Raw genomic sequence first — 24,537 nt, forward strand, 5'->3', positions numbered from 1 at the left:
AGCCGCTCCGAGTTTGGCAATTGGCTTTGTGGAGCACACAATGAGGTCAACAAGAAGCTAGGCAAACCTGTGTTTGACTGCTCGCTCTGGGAAGAAAGGTGGAGGACTGGTTGGAAGGACGGCCGTTGCGACTGATTACGCGCGGCGGCATCTAGGAGACTATGTCTTCCAAAAACATCACATACCGCGCAAACGTCGTATGCATCAAAAGATGTCTCATCAACTGTATAAAATTGGCTTTTTTTGGGGGGGGAGGAGGGGAACTGAGCAAAGCATTTGTTTGGCGTTTGGGCTCTATCATAACTCTTCTCATTTCCATCTCTGTACTCTATCCCAGCTCTAAGAGGGAATACATGATCTGGGTAGGCTCAACTGGCCAGACCTATCCATGAACAGGGTGGTGTTACAATGTTGCTGTATAAATTGCTTTGCGGCAGATAGCGGTCTGGTGCGGGAATCAACGCCTAGACTCGGCTCAGAGTTGGCCACTGCCTACCCACTCTCTTATGAGCATCTCCCAATAAGTGAGGCTATCAAGAGATCCAGAGCACCGTTATCGGAACCATTGCATCTGCAGCCTCTGCAAGGTGGAGTGGTTCTAACAACCCGAGGGGGCTTCGGGAGGTTATGTAGAGGTGCTGGAGAAACGTGAACAGCCACAGAATCGCTCTATGGTCTGACGAAGACAATCTATTACATCACAATGCGGTTGAAGCTAGTGGGGTCCAAAGCTACCTTGCTGTAGGGAGCATGCAACAGGATGGAGCATCTCCTTCTGCTCCGATACACCTGCTCCACAAAATCGCACCCGGGAAGCCTGGATGGCGTCCGCCAAAGAACTCAATCATGTAATTGCTCCGACATCATCCCGTTGTGCAGTTCCTGGAATTTGGGTGGTTTTTATATAGGCGTACGGTGTAGGTGAATCAGCAAAAAACCAAGCATCATACCCGAGTCATTGGCAGCAGATATCAAGCCAGCCATCCTGTAGAAGCTTCCTCTCCATGCCCTTTGAATTATCTTGCATGCTTATGAACTTCAAATGAGCACAAGCTTGCCACGGCCATCCTAGCATTCCTGTCAGCCATCGCACGAGACAGCACATCCACTCGGATAGATACCTGTGCTGGTTTCCGTAGAACCTTGGATTAACAGAACAACACTTACGGAAGGCACGACTTACAAGATCCACCCACCGCACCCTGCGAAAGACTCGGAGTGAGTTGTTGGTACCCTTGAAAAGATAGGGATCCAGTTCAACCTTGTCTGCACCTTTACATATATCTTCCGCCGAACTAGGTCACTTGAACACCGTGACGATACCCTTTTCCCTTCGCATTTGTTGCTCTTTTCTTCTTCTTGTCCTCCCCTCAATCATTAGCTTCGGTTAGACTACCTAGCTGAGTAGTTTCGAGAGAGAGCATGGCTTCAACAGCAGACCTTCGAACAGAGGGCCTACAGGAACCAGTGGATGTGGCCAAGTATCTCTTCGACCGGCTCCATCAGATTGGAGTAAGATCTGTCCACGGTCTGCCAGGCGACTACAACCTTGTTGCCCTAGACTATCTTCCGGATAGTGGCCTAACCTGGGTGGGTAGCGTCAACGAACTCAATGCTGGTGAGCACGCCTCCATTGAACTTGAAACCACGAGACATATCGTGCTGATTCCACTGAAGCCTATGCTGCGGATGGCTATGCCCGTGTAAAGGGCATCTCGGCCATGATCACAACCTTCGGTGTGGGGGAGCTGTCTGCCATCAACGGCATTGCGGGTGCATACGCCGAACGTAAGCAATTTCTAGACTTTGTTTTGACTTACTCAAGCAATGTTGCGATTTTCAACTGCGGAAGCCCAGTCGAGACCTGGATAATCAACTCCTGAGACATCTCCATTGCGGCATTTCCCTCGTTTTCCAATGACCTCATGGGGCAGTCACTAACTCTCGATGCAGACGTCCCCATTGTTCACATTGTTGGATGTCCATCCACTATCTCCCAACGAAACGGAATGTTGTTGCACCATACACTCGGCAATGGGGATTTCAATGTCTTCGCCAATATGAACAACCAGATATCATGCGAAGTTGCAAAGCTCAACAACCCTTACGAAATCGCCAATCAGATTGACCATACCTTGAGAGAATGCTTTCTTCGCAGCAGACCCGTGTATATCATGCTTCCAACTGATATGGTACAGAAGAAAGTTGAGGGCGCTCGGCTCAAGACTCCTATCAACCTGTCGGATCCTAAGAACGAGCCAGACCGAGAGGATTACGTTGTCGATGTCGTTCTCAAGTACCTACACGCGGCCAAGAATCCAATCATCCTTGTTGACGCGTGTGCTATCAGACATCGTGTCCTCCCTGAAGTCCATGATCTTATTGAAACAACCAAACTCCCGGTTTTTGTCACCCCCATGGGCAAAGGGGCTGTGAATGAGACACATTCCACTTACGGCGGCGTATATGCTGGAGCCGGATCGCGCCCGGAAACTAAGGATCGTGTTGAAAGCTCAGATTTAATCCTGTCCATCGGTGCACTCAAGGCAAGCAGTCTTACCTCGTGGACTAGACGTGTTGGAAGCTAATCCCTTACATCTAGAGTGACTTCAACACCGCGGGATTCTCGTATCGCACGTCACAGCTCAACACCATTGACTTTCACAGTACTCACTGCGTAGTTCGATACTCTGAGTATCCAGGAGTGACTATGAAGGGTGTCCTTCGAAAGGTCATTGAGAGAGTCGACAAAAGCCAGCTGAACCTCGTCAAAGGTCCAGTAGTGAAAAATGAAATCGATGAGAATATCGACGGCTCTTCGACTATCACCCAGGCGTGGTTTTGGCCTAGAGTTGGCGACTATCTCAGGGAGGACGACATCGTGGTTACTGAGACTGGTACTGCAAACTTTGGTATCTGGGACACCAAGTTTCCTAAGGGCGTAACTGCGTTGAGCCAGGTTCTCTGGGGGAGTATTGGGTGGTCTGTTGGAGCTTGCCAGGGTGCAGCTCTTGCTGCTAAGGATGAAAAGCATGACAAGCGAACGATCCTATTTGTTGGCGATGGCTCCTTCCAGTTGACGGCTCAAGAGGTGAGCACGATTATCAGGCACAACTTGAGAGTCACCATGTAAGTCCGGCACTTTACATAAAAGCCGTATGCAATGTCTAACAACTGCAGCTTTTGTATTTGCAATGATGGCTACACCATTGAACGATTCATTCATGGCATGGAAGCTGAGTATAACGATATTGCTCAGTGGCAATTCAAGGAGCTAGTAACCGTTTTCGGCGGGTCCGACAAGCACACAAAGAAGTTTGTGGTCAGGACCAAGGATCAATTGAACGATCTCCTTACAAATGAGGCCTTCAACTCAGCTCAAGGACTCCAGTTTGTGGAGCTGTATATGCCTAAGGAGGATGCACCGAGGGCTCTCGTCATGACTGCAAAGGCAAGCGCCGAGACCAATGCCAGGCTCGAGTAGGTCTTCCGTGAGGATCTCTCAGATATCACTTATTAACCTGTTTTCTGCGCCTTGTCTTTCAAGTTATTTCACTGCAGGCTGAGTGGAAGTATTGAGACTCGCAAGTGGGAAAGGGGTAACAAGCTGCAGGGGCGAAGTTCCCATCTTCTCATAGCAACTGCGACTCACCACTCTTCTAAATTGTCAATGTTGATCCGGTCCACTCTTATCCTGAAATAAATAATGATGAAAATGAGAAACAAGAAAAAAAATTAGTCGACACCTGTTGGATTGAGTTCGATCTGCTAAGTGAAGAAACCTTGCACGTGATTAGTCTCAGCGCTGTAACTTACCAAATTTCAACCTTGAAAATTGTTAAGCTCAAGAAGCTTGCGAGCCCATCCATCCACGAGACAACAACACCTTACATAAAAATAACTTCGCACCAAGATGAATACCGCTGGCAAAAGAAAGGGGCCACCGACTGATAGGAATGGAGGTCCAGCCTTCAAGAAAAAGAAGGTGGGTGGGCTCTTTGCGGTGTCAGGCATGCTTGTGCTAGCAAATACTGCGTCTCAGCGTTCAACATGTGCCTATCACGAGGTAGTTTGAATGCATTTCAGCGCAGCTAACCAAGCTTCAAGGGCGGAAACGAGGGCAAATGGAAAACACCACACCAGCAGGGAAAGGCCGGCGGATCACGGTACGAAGCCATCGAGCCTGGACATGTCGGCGTCTGGGTGACCTGCGCCAGGCACCAGGAAGGCCGATCCGCGCGAGAGTTGAGAATGCTGTTTGATGAGGTACGAGACACCCTTACCTGTCAGGTCTTCGTTACGTGGCACGGACTTACTTGCAGACCAGTATGCAGAGAAGTTGTATGGGATCAACACTCAGGAAGGCACGGCCCAAGCTGCAGACGAAGATGATGATAGTCTAGATATCGAAGCATCAATTCGGAAGGAGATAGGCTCGCTCAAAGCACCCCGGGAGAAAGGGGCGGACCAGATTTTCAAGGAGATTCGTACCAAAGAGGACTGCCTACTCTTTATGAGAACCAATCCCCCGGTCAAACCAGTAGAACTTGTCAAGTACATATGCACCGATATCAAGTCGTCTGCAGACGGCAAGACAAGAAAGACGCGATATCTTAACAGGCTAACGCCTGTCACTATTATGGGAAGGGCAACAATGTCAGGAGTCGAGGATGTCGCCAGACAGGTACTTTCAGAGCACTTCGTACTGAGACCTGCCGAGGAGCAATCAGAGACCGGAAAGACTGGAAGCCCCCAGGGGCAAGAAGCAAGCCCGGAATACTCGGTAGGTTACGGGCGCGCTTCTCCCTCCCTGCACTGTTCGCTAACCCTGGCTCGCCCAGTATGCCATTCGGCCCTCACTCCGCAACCACAATCTGCTGAAGCGGGATGATGTGATCCATCGAATCGCGTCCCTGGTAGATCCACGGCACAAGGTCAGCTTGGGCAATCCGGACAAAGTCATTTTAGTAGATATCTATCAGGTAACGTTGCGCGTCCCCACCACCTAGGTTCGTCAGGTCTAATGTTGGCGTGTTAGACTGTCTGCGGCATGAGTATTGTAGATGGCGACTGGGATGAGCTGAAGAGGTACAACTTGACGGAGCTCTACAACCAAGCAGAAAAGACTAAAACGCCGGCCGTGCAAGACACTACTGAAGACAAGTCATAATCCGCCGGCTCCGACGGTTGATCGCCGCTGTCCATCTCAGTCTCGCGAATTTCCACTTGGCTGGTAACCGATTGTGGACTCCACGATGGTGGATGCTGAGCCTATATGCGCAGCTGAGATTAGAAATTTCTTCCACACGTATTTGAGATGATTGGCGTATCTCTTTACACGAACAGAGACAAAGTAGCGAGACTCAAAATCTGAAAATGCCACCCACCTTCGGCTCTCACAAATGAGCAGGTGATAGAACCCGCGAGGTACATCTCAATCTCAAGATGGCTGGCCCTGGTCATACTGCGTAAGAGCGTCACCATCAGTCAGCACACATATTCCATGTATAGTCGGCCAACAACGGCCCCGTTTTCGTAAACAGTCCAGTGACGATCAAGATCGAGCAACAGGGGCCTAGCTCCAACCGCCGGTCAATAGGTCAACGAGCCTCGAGCGAGTTGATGCTTGGCCTGCAGGTCGTCAGTGTGACAGAAGCATTGGAAAGTTCTATGGGACGGTCTACTATGCAGTAGGAGGCTCCCCGTCTTGTGGGGAGGGGCGAGCTAAGCCTTATTGCGATAAATTTGACGAGACGTGGTATGAAAGACGCGGCGACGGTGTGCAAATGGCCTGTAAGCCGAATCCCACGGGCGGCGGCCATTAGCCTGACAGGAGCCGCCTTACGCTAAAAGGTTGGGGCTGCGATTGGTCGCACTGATCGTGACTCGTGTCTCAGCCTGGCGAGATTCCCAGGGCGGCGGGCTCGACACCTCTTTCGGCCAACTTCTTGAAGATCGTCTCTTGATTACTTTTCTGAGGACTGACCTACTTGCCGTACGCTATACTCCCTCCATCTCTCCGTGTCTCATAAAGCATGCCATGCTATGATGCTATGCCAGGTTGAGGCGCGCGAGGCCCGGAACGTAGATGGGCCGGAGGACAATTCTCAAGTCGTCTTAGCCTGCTTCCTTTTCGTCTAAACCGCCATGCATACACACAAACATGCACACGAATACCTCGCAGACTGGCTCTGTGGCGAGTCTGGCAGTCTAGCTGTAGAGTACTGTACATGCTCCTCTATCGACTATGGAATTGGCGCGTCACAGGAGTGGTCGTCCACGCGGCCACGCCCCGGTGGCTTGGGCGGAGGTCTGGACCCCCAGGTGGCTTTCTAGATACCCTACCAGTGCCTACTCACGACTCCTATACTTTACCTATCACTGTGTCAAGAATCAAGATATGTCAAATCCTGGTTCGTCCTTCCGAGCCGGACCGCGGGCCTACCTTGAGCATACCTGGCGGTTGGCTTACTCTCCAAGAAGACCGTTGGCGGACAACACGATACCCGATCCCATTCTCTCGCGCCTTGCCGATCCTGAGCGCCTCCAATGAGGGGGGGACATGCGTGTACATAGGCCTTGATAGGTATTGTGGTATTCTACTCGAGGTGTACACATGCCTACCCAGTATGGGGAGATTGTCTTACTTTCTCCAGAATCCAGACTGCCCTGTGAGCGCCGCAGAGTGCCACCGCACAGACGACGTTGCCATTTATATCTTTGACGGCTGAACCAAATGGCGCAAGCGGATCGGAGCGGCGTTCACGCTGGAGAGATGAAGATTCCAGGATGGGAAAACTTAAGAAGGCTCCCGGAGAAGGTACCCTTTAGACCTCACCAACGATTGAGCCTATCTCTCAATCTCACCACCACCACCAACTAACGAACGAACAAGGAGGTGGAGGGATGTTACTACTGGTAGCCCCGTCCAGTCCAGTATACTAGGTAGCGTACAAAGAGAAGAGACAAACAGACAACAACAAGCAGACGACGACGGGACAAGGTCCGTTCCATCCATCGAGACGTTCATTTAGTGCACATATTACAGTGGCTTGGCGTGCATGGAGGCCGCGTTAGCGCACTGGCCAAGGTGGTCCCAGGGTGGTCCCAGGGTGGTCCTAGGGTGGTCCTGGCACGCTGGAATGGGGATGGGCCATGCAATAGAAGCTGCTGAGGAAGCTTCCTCGCTTAGGATTGGCCTATCAGCAATATTCCGATTCGCTTCCCCATGCTGTTTCGGCTCGCTGAAGGAAGCTCTCCATGGCCCCGTCCCTGTCTCCCTGTCTCCTGGGGGCGCCCTGTCTCTCCGGCTGTCTGGCTGTTTGGCCTGATGTTGTCTTCAGACTGTCTCCGCCTCTGTCCATGTCCATGTCCATGTTGTGGTTGCTGACGGACGGCCTGTCTGTCTGTCAGTATCTCCCATCTCCAGCCCAGGGACCTACTCGACGACGACGATTGAGGCGGATTGACAGACGTATCCGGCCTTGCTACGTGATCAATCCCAACTGGCAGATGTCGTTATTGTCGAATGTGTCTCACATGAACCGTTGTTAGCAGCGAGGAATACGACTGACCCCCGACGGACTCTGACCTTGGTTGGCGGGAGGGACCTCATACTGCCCTGCCCTTGCTCGATCTCCGTGGATGATGCTCTGGTAATCATCATTAATCATTGGATGTTATATGTATGTCCGTATCTTATATTTGCCCTTCCCTGAGGTGCGGTCGTCCTGCGGGTGCAGGTGCGGGTGCGGGTGCCGGGAATCCTCCCTAGACTCCTCGCTCGACTCTCCCCGTCATTCGACTCCGTTTGCCTGCCTGCCTGCCTGCCTCTCGTGCCTTGCTGTTCTGGCTGTTGTGATTGTGCATGCGGCGCAACACGATACCGTGTGCTTCCGGTGCACACAGACACACAGACACACAGATACACCGCCTGTCGCCCTGTCGCTCGTCACGTTGTTCGCGAGCAAACTGTACTTTTGCGCGAGCTCCGTCCTGCATCGTCGCTTGGGGCCGCCCCATATGTGGATTCTCTCTACCCTGGCCTGGCCATGCTTGGAACTCGGCCCAACGGCTTCATCGGCGCCATACCGACGACCTTATACTCTAGTGTACCCTTTCCTTCGTTCGGTGCTTGTATATATGCATGGATCAATGTGCATGGTAGTTTTGTCTTGCAAGGAATGGACAATGACATGGCCGTGGCCGTGGCCGACGGCTTGCAGCAGAGTTGCGGCCTGGCGCAACTGATAAGCACTTTGTTCATTGTTATGTAGACCTTGCCTCGACTTACAAAGCCGCTGGAGCAGGTGTGTCATGTCACCCACCCATCGTCGCTAGATGTATTGCATAGTATACGCTTGCAAGGGACTTGTCCCCGTGTTGTCTTGGGCTGTGCCGCTTGCTGGGCGCATCACGCAGCGTAGTCGAGTCTCTCTTGACCGATGCTGTCCCTCCACTCGTGTTATGGGATGGGACCAGACAAAACTGGCACATACCGTACCCTTATGCGTGTGTGTACACGTAGGGGTGCTCGCTCCAAGCATACTGCGGAGGAGGCGGCCATATCACTTGGCAAACGTACACAGCCTCTTGCCTACCTATGAGAGAGGCCTTGGGCCGAACGGCCACTGCAGACAGACTCCGTCAAGACAGGCTCGCTCTACAATGTGTAAATGGCGGCGTTACGTGACTACTTAGCTCATGTCTATGCAGTACCGTCTTGCTCGACAGATGGGCTCATTTTGTAGTTTATCCAGCTTAGGTACTGTACCTTACCTTAAGCTATCCAACTTACCTTAGGGCGAGGCAAGTCACTTCAGTCTTGGAAGCTAAAATAATATGCTTTTGGCGGCTTTCCAGCCCTTTTCGCGTCTTGCCCAACCCATCCCTGTTCCCTCTCGCTTGGAACCACGCCCCATTCGCCAACATGGCACCTCTTGACCACATCCCCACAGTCGGGCAAAGCTACCGCTGCTGGCGGTCGTCGTGGCAGAGAGACATCCATCTCCCCTAATTTCCTCCTCTCTTATGCTGCCGTTTCCTATGAGGCGTCCACCTGTCTCGTTCGCTTCTTACTGCTCCTTTCTTGCTGGTGTTGCTGCTCTGCCCTGCTCCGCGTAGTCCAGCCTCGGCCGGGCTTAGTCTATCGTCTGTCGTCGTCGTCGTCGTTACTATGTCTCATGTATGCCTTCTTCCCGCAACCTTCTCACAAGCCAGAGCCCCGCCTCGGTGACTGGGCTGAGGATTTGCCTTCTGTCTCTCCGTCTTACTAAAGTCGCTGCTTCTCTCGACTCTGGCTTGCCTGTATCTGTTCTTCTTACCTGTGTGGAGGGTACCTCACTCCTTAAATACCTGTCTGAGCATACTCATATCTGCAGAGTGTCGAGCGGGACCAACAGCCACCTGCGTCTTGACTCTACCACCCAGTTGATCCCATCCATCCTGGCTCCTTGTTTCGGTTTTATGTCCGAGTTGGTAGCGGGTCGAGGCATCATCCGTCCTCCAATCGGCCAGCCACCATGTTTCTTGTGTCTTTCGTGATAGGACCCGGGGCATCTATACACTGCTGGCATGCTACAAACAACCACCACCCTTGACCGGCTGCGTGCCGTCAAGAAGATGGCGCCGCCCCCGGGGCCTGCTTCGGCTACTGGTTCCGCTTGTCGCATCTCTCCTGCTTCTCCTGTGTCTCCCCAGGGGCGTGATCCTTCAGCACAGTCCTCTAATAGTCAACGACACCACTACCAGCAGCACCAGCGGCATCTAAAAGGCTTCGCGGATCCTCAATGTCCCACAAGGCTTACCGGCTCGGCTAACCAGCCTCTCTCTGTCCAACAACACCAGGGCTCATCTCGGACTTCTCTCCTCCCCATGAGTCAACCACCGCCAGAATCCTCTGTTCGGGCCATACTAAGCGCGAAGGTACCGCAAGGCGTAACGATCGAGGCCATCCAGGCGGTTCCTTCGCCTCGCTTAAAAAGGATATATGAGATTAAGCTTTCCAACTCTCAGGCGTTGCAATTAGTCCTGGCACCGTCAGCCATGCTGAGACTACTTCGTTCAGAACAGCTGCTTGTTAGGTCTGAGGCGGAGGTGGTCAGGTGGCTCAGGGACATCTTGTCCAAGCATGACCCAACCGGGCGGATAGGGGCGGATCCCAAGGGTGGGCAAGAGACCTGCATCTCGAGTGACACGGAGAAGGAAGAAAGCGAAATCCTTGAAGACTTCGCTGAAGACTTAGACCTTAGATTCCTACCATCACTTGTTGCGCACTCACACACAACGAAAGAGTTGGGCTCTGCATATAATCTACTTTCGGGCATTTCTGGACACCCCGTGTCATCTCTGCCAACTCCTCTAACCGCCGCGGAGCGGAGGCAGCTCGACTTTCAGACTGGCTCTCTTGTCCGTCGGATTGCCCGTGTCAAGTCCCCTTCCGGCAAATTCGGACCAGCTCTTGCAGTTCTCACTCCTCCAACTAATCCACAACGTCACGCCGGTAGCGGCGGCATTCTTGCCGTCGGAGGTGCTGGCAACTGGTCGGTAGCATTTCAAGCCATGCTAGAGAATATACTTCGAGATGCCGAAGACATGGCTGTCACAATTGCCTATGCTGCAATAAGAAGAAACTTCCGCCGCCTCGGATATTTGCTCGACAACGTTACCATCCCGCGGTTGGTGATTCTCGATGCTACCGACGAATCGAATACCATGATCGAGAAAACAGTACCCGAAAGAAGTTCTCGGCAGCCGTCCCCGCGTAAGAAAAGCGTCGAGGGTGAAGATAAATCAGACGTATCCGAAGCCGACGACGATTCGTCCAGCGAAGACGGGGATGAGACGGATGACACTCCCAGTATCCGGGTGACTGGGTTACAGGACTGGAGTCAATGCGTCTTCGGCGACCCCCTGATGGCGAAGATATTCAACAACCAACCCTCTGAAGTCTTCTTGCTAGGGTTCAATGGAAGAGAAGAAAGAAGTAGCACGCCGCTTGGTTTCGATGAAGATCTAATCGAAGACAAGGAGTTCTCCTACATCAGACTACTGCTTTACCAGTGCTATCATGCCACTGTCAGCATTGCCCAAGAGTTCTACCGGCCACGAAACAACAGCAGAGACAGAGAGCTAGCTGCTAGAAGAAGCCTGAACACTGTTCTGTCTAGACTAGAAGATATCGACGATAATCCGAAGAGGCGGCACAGGAGGCCAAGCGGCGAACTATCCCCAGCAAAGAAACCGAAAGCCGATGACGAAGATTAGCTCTATTGGCCTTGAGCTCAACTGTACAAATTTTGATCGATTTTTAGCTTAGTTGTACATATAACAATAGTCCCAGACAAACGGCGGGCGTTCATAGACAGCATTCGGGACAATTAAAGATACATTATTTTCCGTTCCATTTGCGCTTACTTCTTGCCATCATCCTCGCGATCATCGTCTTCATCTCGTGGGAGGCGAAGGCCCATCATGCCAAGGATGTTTCCTGCGGGGCCTGCAACACCAGCCTGACTCTTGAAGCTCTCAAGGAGGTTCTTCGCGAGATTATAGTCTACATCCACCTCTTCTGCATCGCTATCTTGCTCCTCGTCGAGCTGCGTAGGTGCGATTGCCTTGGTTGAAGGCTCTCCCGTAGAGACTTCAGATGCCTTGTCCCTGAGGGCTCTCAGCTTAGTCGGCGTTGGATCTAAATTGAGAGCGCCATGCTCGTTGAGCTCTTTCTCCATCAATTCAGCCAGCTTTTGGATTTCGTCATCCTCTTCATCCTGAGCGGCGTCTTTGCGGCTGTCGAAGCTAACCTCCTTGCCTTTTCCTTTCATCGTCCGTGACTTGTTCGCGTCTGTTTCCGTCGATGGGAAACCCATCATTTCCTTCATCATACGAGCAAACTCTTGCTCATCAAAGCTCACCTCTCGGTCCTCGCTTTCACTGTCGTCATAATCCTCATCATCATCGTCATCTTCGTCCATTTCGTCAAGCTCGGCCCCGTCCAAACCGGCTTGGTCATCGTTCAAGAAAGCCTCAAATCGTGATACGATCTTGCGCAGATCCGCCTGAGCCGTGCTATCCCCAAAGGCTGATTTTCCTGACTGATTCTTCTTGCCGTCAAGCTCTTGTTCAAAGTCGTCGTAGTTGACGTCCATCCAGGAGTCATCGTCATCCCGTTCGACGTCATCCCAGCTTTTGATCTCGACATCTGATGGAAGGGCCTGATCCCCGTCCTCTTCCAGGTCCTCGAGTAGCATGGCAACTTCCACGGCCACTCGGCTCTTGCTCTTCGAGGCACTGGCGGCAAGCATCTCAAAACCGCAAGCTACTTTCATACCCAGGTCAAGCATTGAGAAATCCTTGTCATCGCTATCTCCTGAAGGTGAGTTTCGGTCCGATGATCGCATAATATTTTGCCAGGGGGGTGGAGGCTCAAATCTCTGTGACTTTAACTGTGCGTACAGAACTCGAGTGAAGCGCACACTGACAGTGACAAAGTCCAGCGGCGGGAAAACAAGCTTCTCTACAGCTTTTGACATTAATGGCTTCAGGGTGAGGGGGTCTCGCAAGTAGAATGCCTCTACAGCTGGGGCGATGGCCTTTGGCCGTCGATGAAGAATATACGCCAATTTCCTGGGGATCTTGACTCTTGCGCAGTGGATCATTTTCTGTATCTGGTCGGGGTACTTGTCTAGTCGGTAGAATGCCTCAGCTTCGACAAATGCGGAGTGGACCATCAACTCGGGAGTTGACTTGATAAATTGCACGGCGTCAAGCAATCTCAAATTCCTCATTGCCGGGCCTGAATCCGTAGCAGCCGGTAGCAGCCTTAGCTGACCTCCTTGTATCCAGACTCGGTTGGCATCACTTTCAGGGCTGAGCCACTTGGGCAAGACATTGGCGGCTTCTATGAGGAGAAACTCTCCGTCACTATCAAAGACGCGGACCCAGAGATTTGAGAACTGTTTAGTCAACTCTCGGAGGATGTAAACAATCAGCCACTCGTCTTCTACAGAGTCTCCATAATCGGTTATACCATGAAGATACAATAGACCTGTAGAGCGTCAGCGATTAGCTTTGTATCGTGAAAACAACCTTATCTGCTCAATTTCTTGAAAATAACTTGCTTTCCAGATTGTGTCCAGATAGCTCTCAATAGATCAAGATTGGACCACGGCTCCGACACGGCTAAAGGAGCTACGTACCTTCTTGGCTCTTGCTCTCAAGATTGAATGCATCTCGATGCCATATGTATTCCTTTGTGAGTTGGTCTGAGAGCTGGAAAGCCGTTTTGCGCACTGTTTCCAGGGCCGACAGTGACTTGCGAGGGTCGAGCTGTGAGTCTATGATAAAGAGCATGTATTCCATGCAGCTCTCGGGCAGCGTTCTTTCGAACGGAGCGAAATTGCCCGCATCCGAAGGAGCTCCTGCGTCGGGGTCCATCGTGTCTTCCCGAGGCAGACTTCTTTGAAGGGGTTCTCTGCTGCGTGACGGGATTTGCTGATCGACACACACTACCGTGGACGAGTTGTTCTTTGTTCTCCAGGCGCTTGTAACTCCAGAACTACTTCCGTGGTTTCAACAAACTCAAAGACGATTTCCAACAGAGTTTTATCCTTCGGCTCTCGAACTCAAGGGCAGGAATCGCTCACGCTTGACCTTTGGCAAATAAACTGACAGACTGATATTCTTGTTGGACATTCGCTAAGAGAAAGTTCGAACTGAGGTTTGACTGGTTTTAGTTGAGATTCTGGGTTAACGCAGCAATAAAGTAGTACTTGACGAGTCAGGCTACGACCCCCAGCTCCATGGGTAACACGTTATCTGGGTAAGGCAACTTCAATACCTACCATTCTCTCGTGGGGGCCAAAGCTCTAAAATTTTCGGAAGGGTCTAGCGTGTTCAGTGGCCAATCTTGCCCCTTATTAGGTTAAGGGTGCCTAGGAGTCAATACCGCAAGGCACCAAGCACCCCTGCACCACTAAAACACGGTCGCGTCGAACCTCCTTGCTATCGTGCCAGCCTGCCTGACGTGAGTTTCGCATCTCCGCCAAAATCGCCAACAGTCTTGCCGGTTGGGATCGCGAAATTTCCACCACAGCGAGGCGCGCTATTTTCTGGGACGGGCACTCGTTCTCCAGTCTGTCAAATAGCAAGATGCCCGGCCGCACAGTCAACGGCTTGGGAGGCTCGTCCAGGAAGCGCGCAAGGCGCGATGCCAACGATGGTGCTGAAGAAGAAGACGTCGTCGACGTACGAGAGGCTAGTTCCAGCTTACGCCATGACTCGGTACGCATCCTACTATGACTATAGGCTTCTCAAGATTTTACATTATACTTACTATAATTACAGCAGCGCAAACGAGCCCGTATCTCTGAGGCTGGTTCTAGCAAGGATGTTAGTCGTGAAACCCGCGACATGTCCCCAGATTCGGATAGTAGCGAAGATGTCGACATGGACGAGCCCGAGCACAATGACGAACCCCCAGCAACACAATACGACATCATGCGAGACGGTGGCTTCACTCATCTGGAACACGAGGACGAAGACGATCGACGTGCAACTCAGCGAATCCGGTTGAGGAATACAGAGAGAGGTCGGCAACACAGGCATCGTCATGCGGTTGAGGAGGTTGGCGAGAACCATGTCGCGGAGAACGGTATCATCGAGAGCATCGAGTGCATCAACTTCATGTGCCACGTGCGCTTGCACTGCGAGCTCGGCCCACTGCTGAACTTCATCGTGGGCGAGAACGGTAGTGGAAAGAGTGCTATTCTCACGGCCATCACACTCTGCCTCGGCGGTAAGGCGAGTTCTACCAACCGTGGAGGTAGTCTCAAGAGCTTCATCAAGGAGGGCTGTGACCAGTCCGTCCTCCGGGTAAAGATCAAGAACCAGGGCCATGACGCATTCCAGCCCGAGGTATATGGCGACTGTATCGTGGTCGAACGTCACTTTTCCAAAACTGGCAGCAGTGGATTCAAGATCAAATCCGCCACGGGTAGGACCATCTCTACCAAGAAAGGCGTTGTCGAGGAGATTGTTGAGTATTACTGCTTGCAAGTGGACAACCCCTTGAACGTGCTCTCACAGGACAACGCCCGCCAGTTCCTGAATGCGGCTTCAAATGCCACCAAATATAAGTTTTTCGTTCAGGGTGTTCAGCTACAACAGCTTGACGATGATTACCGTGTCATTCAGGACTATCTTCAATCGAACGAAGTCCGAGCTGGCGATCTCGAGACAAAGGCAGCAAACGCGCAGAAGGCTCTCGACAAAGCGCAACAACTCGAGCAATTTGTCAAGCAGCATGAAAGCATGCGCCAGCAGGCTCGTCTATATCGCAGACAGTTGATTTGGGCCCAGGTTGTGGACCAAGAACGCGCGCTTGAGACTTTGAATGGCGCTGTCCAGGAAGCAGATGGAAATATCGCCCAAGCTGAACAAAAAGCTCAGGAAAAGTCCCAAATCTTCGATGAAATGGAGGAGAGAGTTCGTAGAGCGCAGACTTCTCTTGAGAATGTCAAGTCTGAGGAGGCTGAGTATAGAGATAAGGTTGCCGCGGCTCAGCAGCAGTATGCGACAGCCAAAGGTGAACTGGTATCTCTTCATCAGGATGAGCGCGACGTTCACCAACGTGTCAAGAATGCTTCAGACAAGATGAAAAGCCTGGAGCACAAGATCCGCGGTGAGGAACGCCGTCTAGAGGATGCAAATGGTGATGCACATACTCGAAAGCAAAACGAACTCGTCGCTGCCCAGAGTGAAGAGGCCGAGATTGATATAGCGATTGAGGAGAGCAATGCTCTGATGCCTCAGCTTGAGAGAGAATATGCCAACGCTGAGAAGGATGTCAAGAAGATGAACGATGCCATCGAACACAAAAGAGACGAGATCACCTCGACGGAGAGCAAGATTACGAATCTGGAGCAGGGTGGTGGCTCACCATACGATGGGTATGAGCCTCAACTACCACAACTACTAAGAGCGATCGAGCACGACCATGGCTTCGAGCAAAAGCCTATTGGTCCAATCGGCGCACATGTGCATGTTTCGAAGCCTGTTTGGTCTTCAATCCTTGAGAGCACTTTTGGCGGTCTCCTCAATGGCTTCATCGTCACAAATAAACGTGATCAGCATCGTTTACGTCAAATGATGACTCGACTCAAGATCCGATCCTGTCCTATTTTCATCGGTAGTGGCCATGCCATCAATACTGATGGTAGAGAGCCGGACCCAGAGTTCGACACGATTCTCCGGATTCTCAAGATCGATAACCAACTAGTTCGGAATCAGCTCATTATCAACAATCGTATCGAACAGATCATCCTCATCCAAGACAGGACGAAGGCTGAGCGAGTCATGATGGATGGTCCTGCGCCTCGGAATGTGGCTGCATGTCTATGTCTTCATGAGAAGAAGCGTGGCTATGGTCTTCGTATGACCGTCAGAACGAATGCCCGTGAAGGCGGTATGAGTATAGGAACTACGCCTGTCGAGCCGCCAGTCAACCAAAAAGCCCGGTTGAAGTCGGACTCTGGTAGTCAAGTCAAATTTCTCAAGGAGTCGCTCCAGTTTCTTAGTGGTGAACTGCGAGAGCTCGACGGTCAAAAACGTAGGATTACGCAAACGATCCAGCGCTGCCGCACCGAGATAGCAGAGCAGAAGAAAAAGAACAACTCACTCAAGCAAAGCCTGAGAGCCATTCAGGTGAAGATCAACGATATTCAGGAGGAACTGGATGCTTTCGATGGCGCGGATGGACGACTACAGACTCTTCGCGAGGAACTGGAATTGGTCAGGACAGAAAGAGACCAGTATGGAGACCAATATGGTACTATGCACTTGAGAAAGTCGGAGATGAACAAGCAAGTCGAGGATCTACAGAAGCATCTCACACAGGAGAAATCTCAACTCGCTGACTACGAAGCTCGGCTACACAAGGCGGAAGATAAAGTCAAGCGTTCGGAAGATACACGGAGACTCGCCCTCGTTGAGAAGAATCAGGCCTTCGAGGAAATAGACTTGAGCAAAGACGAGAAGGCTCGCCGCGAGCGGAAGCGTGATCGACAGATTCAGACTGTTGAAGATTTCACTAGGCAGGCTTCCGAGCACTCCGAACGAGTTCATATCGGAGAGGGCGAGACTCACAGCACTGTGGAGAAAAAACTAGAGTCTCTCGATAAGGCTTTGGCTTCGTATGCCAGGACAATCGGCATGACGGACGAACAGGTCTTTGACAGGGCTGCTGCAGCCAAGGCAGCTCGTGACCAAGCTGTGGCGGCGCTCGAACAAACACGCAAAGAAAACCAAGCCCTGAAGCGGACGCACATGAACCGTTTGGACCGATGGAGGCAATTCCAGCGTTATATATCCGCAAGATCCCGAGCCAACTTCATGTACCTCCTCAGCGAACGCAGCTTCAGGGGTACACTACGTCTGGACCATAAGAAGAGACTTCTGGAGCTCCAAGTGGAGCCGGATCAGACCAAGAAGAGTGGTGCGGGTAGAAACACCAAGACTCTCTCCGGTGGTGAGAAGTCATTCTCTTCGATCTGCCTCCTCCTCTCCATCTGGGAGGCCATGGGCTCTCCATTGAGATGTCTGGATGAGTTTGACGTCTTCATGGACAACGTGAACCGCGCTATCAGCACCAACATGCTTGTAAGTTTATGTTTATGCCCATGATGTAAACCTTGACTGATATTAATGCGTTTCAGATTTCGGCGGCTCGTTCATCTGTCAGTCGACAGTATATTCTCATCACACCTAATGCCATCGAGGGTCGCGCTACTTTGGACAAGGATGTGAAGATCATCAGGTTCGTTCATTGTGATCCAGGGCTGTTGTGGACGAAAGCTAACAGTATTCAAGGCTCACTGATCCCCGCCAACGTTTGATCGCAGGCCATTAATCTGCCTAAGATATATGCAAAACAGCCAGATGTGACGTTGCTTGCTACCACTGTGCCTTCACGGCCGGTCACTTCTTCATTTTTGGGACTTTTAGACAAAGGCATGGTGTTCTGGTGTTACATTTGCTGGTCGGAGAGGTTTTGATCAGGAGTTCGAGCTTGGCGACTTATGGCCGGACCTATAGCTATGTGTACATTATTTGTGTCCTGGTAGCTCTTACACGTGTTCTTACAAGGTTATAATACAGCAAGGGTGGACAGTGATATGCCGGCATCCTATGACCACCATGATCATATCCGTAAACCCTTACTTCTCAAAACATTGAGGCCTGCGCTGGCTGTAAATCCAACCCACGACCCGATAGATTTGACGGTGCCTCCAATCTCCTGCGCTTCATCCAACCTTCGACGAAGGAACCGTAGTGTCTCTGTGAAACCTTCTGAGGTGTCCGTCGTCATGAATAACTCGGTTGAGGCATAGATGGCAGATAGAGAAGCACGCTTAGTATACCATGAAGGATCAACAGACTTGTCGCCAGCGAGGAACCATATCTCATCGGCCAGCATGGCCAGTTCCTTGACCGAGGCTGGGACATAGCTCGGTTGTGCCATGACTGCCAGCGCCTCCTGCCATCGACGAACAACTACCGAGTTTCCTAGGAGACGCTCCCAAGTCAGGAGCTCTACCTTCTTGCCGACGCCAATTCGCGCGGCCGCCTCTTCATCCCCAAAGAGTTCTTGTGCCTTTCCGGCGAGGGCCTTCCTCTGGGTTACTAGATGCCATCGGATCAGGCTGAAAACGCCCTCGGGGACAACATTGGTGCTGATATCAAGATACCCCGCGTCCTTCGCGCCCAATGCTAAAGCCTCCTGCGAGAAGCCGTGCTCGGGAACATGCGTGTAGGCGGCGGATAGGATCTCCTGCTCGGCGAGACTGAATGAGCCGGTGGGCTCGGGGTGGTCGTAGGAGTGGTAGAGGCGTGGGCGGGAGCTTGGCTGCTGCGATGACGCGACTGCAGGGCGCTGCGGAAGGATCGGCCGAGCAGGGCGGGCGATGCATGTGAGGTTCCGGCACTGGGCGACTGCGGCCGGGAGATGCGGTCGTCGAGCATGCAGGTGCTGGGAAAGTCGTGTCGTCGGCTGTGGCCGCAATGCCGCCAGCCGGCTGGCACTGGCTTTGACTGTGTATGTGGACGGGGGCATCTTCGATGTGTGCTTTTGCCTCGATCCTTGCCCAGGTCCAGGATGTGCGGTTGCCACAAGCGAGTGTCCAACACCGGGGTGCAATCAATTGGCCCGCGGGGAAGCTGATGGTGCCGTTGTGGCCTATGGACAATAGAAATTGCTTCGTACTTGTCGCCGGCAGGGTGAACAGCTTCTACTGGTCAAACATCACGAGCTTTTGGATTTGCTACGTCCGAGCTGTCTCTAATCGTGCTAGCGGATGGGGGATTTTCCGGGCCGCCCGGAGTGGCTCAAGACCAGGTTTACACTTTGCACCAGCTAAAACTACAGCACACTTGTGTTCTCTGGACTACGCCCGCAAGTCCAGGGTTCCCTGCACTGAGATGGCGATCTGTTTGCCCACAATGGGCTCGACTGCAGGGGAGTAAGACCGGTATATGTGCATAGATTGAGGTAGACAGGTATTCCGTCCCCGTCGAAGCTATGACCCCGAGTTTGCGGCTCAATGTCTTTCCAGGTGGCTAGCAGCCCTCTACCCTTTGCTGGTCTCTCTTTTGCTCCGCGGTAGCATAAGGCAAGTCCTGTGTAATCTATCTGTCTCGCACTCGCGGATATGATCGGTCTGATCTCACCTGCCAATGACTGGCCCGCTGTGGATGCTTCCGTATTGGTGTCCACCCCCGAGGCTTGGGGCAAGTTGGGGCGGGGCTCTTGCTGGGTGGTCTGTGACATGCGCTGCGTAGTAAGGCACCTCCTACGCAGTAGGGAGGGAGGGAGGTGTGCAATCGGACGAATGACGCAGAGCCGTGCCAGATACGTAGCGCGCAGCCAGGCATCCTCGTGGGTTGCTTCCGAGTCCGGTCCTAGCCCATAGTGGTAGCAGTAAGTGTGTATGGAGATGCGAGAAGGAGGCTAATGCAAGGAGACGTCGAACATTCACACCTGAAGATATGCGCCGCCGCAACTGCAGAAATCCAGTGGGCCAAGACATCGACGAGGAGCGGCCTGCGCGAACTCGAATTGATCGCCCGATCCATCTAATCTAGCCTGTCCGGCATCACGACCCCATCTAGAAGTGCTACTAGCATGCTCATCAGGGTGTGTGTTCTCCACCAACAGCAGACTGTGATTGTGCCATATCCGACCGTGGCCGTCCTAACATAGGAGATTGTTCGATGCAAGCCTAGGCTCACCCCAAGGCCAGATCACGTTTTGCTCACTATACCGGATCATAGCCGCAACACATCGGGCCGGCGACAAGACCTGGCAGGGGGAGATAAAAAGCTCTTTGCCTGACAGAGTGGGACATGCATATTGCGTACATGACTGGACCACCCGCAACCGACCCTGGGCGAGCGGTAAGTAAAATCCAAATCCCCTGGCGCTCGTAATCCTGTGGCGCCTGGCACCTGGCGTAGGAGCCACACAAGGGCCTTTGATCAATCGGGCAACATTATTCTTCACCGGGTTCCAATACACGTTGGTTGGCTCGTTCAGTCGAAAATTTTTACAAAACTGTTGAGGATTGTCCCGCCTTAAGCTCTAGGAGCTAAAGTGAGCAAGAGCCTCAGTCTGAACTCTGTCCGTCGTGGCTTCGTACATTCTTGTTGCCACTTTGCTTCAGGAAGCTCTGAGTATAGCACTCTGAAGGCCATAGAATTTGTACGCTGTATGATGTGAGCTATGCGAAGCTAAAGAAATAAGAGTTTCTTGTTTAGGATGCGTGACTTCAATCATCAGACGAGAAGCTCAAGATTGAGATCCATAGCTTATCTGTAAACCACGTAAGTAGTAAGGACAAAGGGCGTGTGCAACCCTCCCAAGCTACCACAGCAAGTGACTGCTTTGGAAGTGAAAAGACTGTGGGTGCTTAAACAAATAGCCATAGATCAGGCTACCTCAAACTAGATAGATGCTCGGGGTTGTTAGCCATCCTGGCACGCTGTCAAGGATGTCTTCGATGTGTATGTATCGTACCCCATCTATCTGTCGATCTGATCCTCCAGGATCATCTCTCGTCGCAAAATGTCGACTTGTAAGACAACGTCGGGTATGCTCCAGTGCGTGAACAATACTGTGGGACTGAACCTGCAAGGCATTCCGGCGTGCTTCTTCCAGGTCTAGTCGATTTTCGGTAGATCTTGGGTTGTATCTCGTAGTTATTAAACTAAGTAGCATGCACAATGTTGGTACAGTGCAGTACGCTTCAGCATTTAGCAGCATGGATTCGTTCCAGAGGCTGTCTTTCCGCATGACAGCCTGGAAGCAGTCGTCACTCTGAAGGCCTGATAGGTGTCACTGAGTGAAATGCCCTGTAATAATTCACTGTCATGCAGAACGTGGGAGAGGGTTGGCCTAGGCCTTGCATATAGAGAACTTGCATACAGAGGCGTCCCATGCCTGCAGGTTGTTGCATTCTCAGTGTCAACCTCTCCATCCCGCCCATGCTTCAAGCGAAATACCTCGTGTCAGGCAGAAGCGGTCGTCAAGAGAGGCACTTCCACTGCTGTTTTCTGGTAATAACCTAAAAGACGGACGAGGCTGACACCAACTGGGTGGCCCGTTGATAAAATTGAAGCTCGACACCTGATGCTGGTATATCAGAGACTTCAGGATAGACACTTGGCCTTCCACTTGAGAGCGTGATAAAAAGGTCAGTTAGAGCATAGGAGAGGGTGGACAACTGTCAATTACAGACTAACATCTCCGTTCTGACAAAGGGAAAATCTCATAGGAAACGCAGCCATGGCGCGGCAGGATTCGTGAAGGGTGGTGAAATACAGGGCCACGAAGGACAAGGGCATGGGTTGCCATTTCTAGACCGGCCCGCATGGCATTAACGTGAAGCAGAAGCCACGTCCCCACCCCAGAAAATCTGGATGAACACGTCAAGGCTTTCATTGGATCGCGAGAACGCCAAGTATCCTCTCCCTGGCCTGAGGACTCATCGTCATGTACTGTCATTGAATGGTAGTACCGGGGCAGACATTGTCCTAGGATCTCCAATTTGTGTTCTTTTGCAGTCGCAGAGTCCGGCGATATGCCAGAGTCAAGGTAAAGTACAGGACGGCAACAGGTGGGTAGCTGTGCAGGGTCACAATCGCGGCACAGAGGCGAGATGGACGACGTGCAACCGTATCAGCGAGTGGCTTTATTCAGGTGTCTCAACAGGATACTCCAAGTCCAGGCGGGTTCGTAGAGGCTCAGAGCACAAGCTCTCGAAGCTGCCACACCTAGCTTAGCGAGCATGCAGACCGGGGGTAGGCAGGGAAGGGCAAACGGTTACCTCATCGCCAGCTTCTTATCGAGTAATGAGGATTATAGCCTTTTCCGAGCTACCTCTCTAGCACATGCTATATGAGATATCTAAATGATATTTGGGGGCGAAAAGTGGGCGCTCTGCACCTGTTCGAAAACACGCTTCTCCACAAACCAGCTTCCTGAGATGCCGTGTACATAGGATCTCGAGGTACCTAAGTCAGCCGTTAGCCTCAGACTAGACTCGGTGCTGGTGATATAATGTTCTTTGAGGTTTGACTTTGATTTCGTACTGAAAGCTTGGTCCTGTGTATTGATCTGGAACGTCGATATGTGTGTCTTGTGGTAAAGCATCTTGCTTTAGTCTCGAGGTGTTTTGGAAATCTAAAATAAGCGACAGGTGGCGCTAAAATAGGGAGATGGCAAGGCAAGGACCACCGAAGAGGGCGCCTTCCCGAGCGAATCTTCGCACATCTAGCACATGCCTATTCAAAAGATGCTCTCCCGCTCTGCTTTGTGGTTTCAAAAGAGTACTTTGAAGACGGAGGTCTCGATATTTCGATATGTTGATAACCGTTGGGTGCTTTCATAAGATATCGGTATCTACCTACTGCACCTTCTCCGTCCGGTACGAATTACGACTGACTGCAAGTTTACAAGGTGTTCTAATGTTTGGCAACATGATCCTCTAAAGACTGATCAATCATCACCTAGTAGGCGAGTCAATTTCCAATGAGCTAAAGTCGAATCCACCTAAGTAGCTGGTAGCTGATAGCTGATGTGATTAAGTTTCTTAATATCGTACTTGTACCACGCGCATAGAAGCATCGCAAAGACCTTGTCAGTGCCCGTGCCTGTACCTCGCAGGTATCTAAACCTTGCGTTGTTCGAGTGGCCGGGTACAACGACTTCCACAGCGACCTGAGAATAATTATATCCCAATAAATTGAATAAAGTACAGATTCGAGCCTTATCAGAAGGCACTTGCATCTATGACTTGCATCTACAACCTTACGTACTTCTTACTGTACCGGGACCGCTCGTATGTCAAGATTAGATAATGTGATCGAGTGGGCAAAGATGTCTCAACCCAGTGAGCGTGCTGGGGATGACTGACATGGATGCGACCAGGGCCTCATCTTCTACGAGTAATATGAGATATTCGGTCGATGCACGACATACTACCTAGCTGCTGCTAATAAGGGAACAGCGTTGACAGCATTGTCTTGCCTACCGTGCCAAAAAGGCTGTTTCATTGTGCCGCTCTAGCCTCGATAGGCTAGCATTGCCAGTCAGGGATTCTCTTCCCGTGCTGAGCCAGGGCGCCCGGCCTGGTCGTGTTCGCCCGCATCAGCTACCATCCACCCTCCATTCACATCCCGTCCCCCCATGTGCCAGGTCTGCCGTATCCCCGTTCGTCATCAGAACTGCACTGTAGGTATTCCCGTGAGCTATAAGTTGCCATGCTAAGGTAGCCTTGGAGCTGGGCTAGCGGCACTGAATCTGGCCACCCCAATACGCTGGTGTTCTAGGTATGCTGTTATCACATATGAGAAGTGCCCTATCATTGGGTGGTGACCGTTGGCATCTGGGCGCGAGAGCTGTAGTGTAACCAACGCGAAAGCACCAACTAAAAAGGCAACCAGAAGGCAACTTGGCGAATGCTCTCCTCTTTAGCATCAGCGAGCAGAGACATAAGCCATCTCACCAGATGGCATTGACAGCAGCATCTCAAGTCCAGCTCTCAATCATTCAAAGCTTGCCTCAATATCTGCGACCTCGAACAAAGAGGCTATGCTGGGCCTTACCGAAGACATGTCTTGTCGGTCTAAGGCTCACTACGCCCCAGGACACAGTGAATTGCACCCTGAGCTGTGCCTGCTTACGATTGCGGTGACACAAGCTCTAGAGGATCTGCCTAACCCACTGGATCCGACTTGTACAGTATTGTAGGTTGCTAGTAGACAACAATTAGAGCCATCTGTTGTGTCAGCCGTGACGAACATCTCTTCCTCAGTGGTTGGCAACACACCGACGTCCAGCTCAGTGACACCACCACCTCAAGGTGTTTAAAGCCACCAGATTACTGTCTCGCGCATAATGGACCAGGCGTAGTGTCGTTGGAATACTTCCTACTGTGCTAGGACAGGAGTAGGGGTTTGATATTGGCAAAAGAGTAGTCTTTAAGG

The 24,537-nt window shown here is 51.7% G+C and overlaps 4 protein-coding genes across 4 annotated transcripts; 2 read left to right on the forward strand and 2 right to left on the reverse strand.

The window, feature by feature from the left end:
• Window positions 1–1,422: 1,422 nt before the first annotated feature.
• Window positions 1,423–3,484, forward strand: UCRPA7_1940 (putative pyruvate decarboxylase protein; the record flags this gene model as incomplete). The annotated part of the gene is made up of 5 exons (XM_007914518.1): window positions 1,423–1,618; window positions 1,678–1,788; window positions 1,954–2,432; window positions 2,603–3,129; window positions 3,181–3,484. 5 exons carry the CDS (start codon window positions 1,423–1,425, stop codon window positions 3,482–3,484), a joined length of 1,617 nt encoding a protein of 538 aa, XP_007912709.1.
• Window positions 3,485–11,411: 7,927 nt separating this feature from the next.
• On the reverse strand, window positions 11,412–13,350 carry UCRPA7_1941 (putative regulatory factor sgt1 protein; the record flags this gene model as incomplete). The annotated part of the gene is made up of 2 exons (XM_007914519.1): window positions 11,412–13,045; window positions 13,197–13,350. The coding sequence occupies 2 exons, from the start codon at window positions 13,348–13,350 to the stop codon at window positions 11,412–11,414; spliced, it is 1,788 nt and encodes a 595-aa protein (XP_007912710.1).
• Window positions 13,351–14,148: 798 nt separating this feature from the next.
• Window positions 14,149–17,905, forward strand: UCRPA7_1942 (putative dna repair protein; the record flags this gene model as incomplete). The annotated part of the gene is made up of 4 exons (XM_007914520.1): window positions 14,149–14,280; window positions 14,344–17,655; window positions 17,712–17,812; window positions 17,866–17,905. 4 exons carry the CDS (start codon window positions 14,149–14,151, stop codon window positions 17,903–17,905), a joined length of 3,585 nt encoding a protein of 1,194 aa, XP_007912711.1.
• Window positions 17,906–18,196: 291 nt separating this feature from the next.
• UCRPA7_1943 (putative ubiquinone biosynthesis protein coq9 protein) lies at window positions 18,197–19,108 on the reverse strand (the record flags this gene model as incomplete). Its single annotated transcript, XM_007914521.1, has 1 exon — window positions 18,197–19,108. The coding sequence occupies one exon, from the start codon at window positions 19,106–19,108 to the stop codon at window positions 18,197–18,199; it is 912 nt and encodes a 303-aa protein (XP_007912712.1).
• Between the last annotated feature and the right edge of the window lie 5,429 nt (window positions 19,109–24,537).

This window comes from Phaeoacremonium minimum (assembly GCF_000392275.1).
Source record: "Phaeoacremonium minimum UCRPA7 unplaced genomic scaffold PA7_03_scaffold_140, whole genome shotgun sequence".
NCBI lineage: Eukaryota > Fungi > Ascomycota > Sordariomycetes > Togniniales > Togniniaceae > Phaeoacremonium > Phaeoacremonium minimum.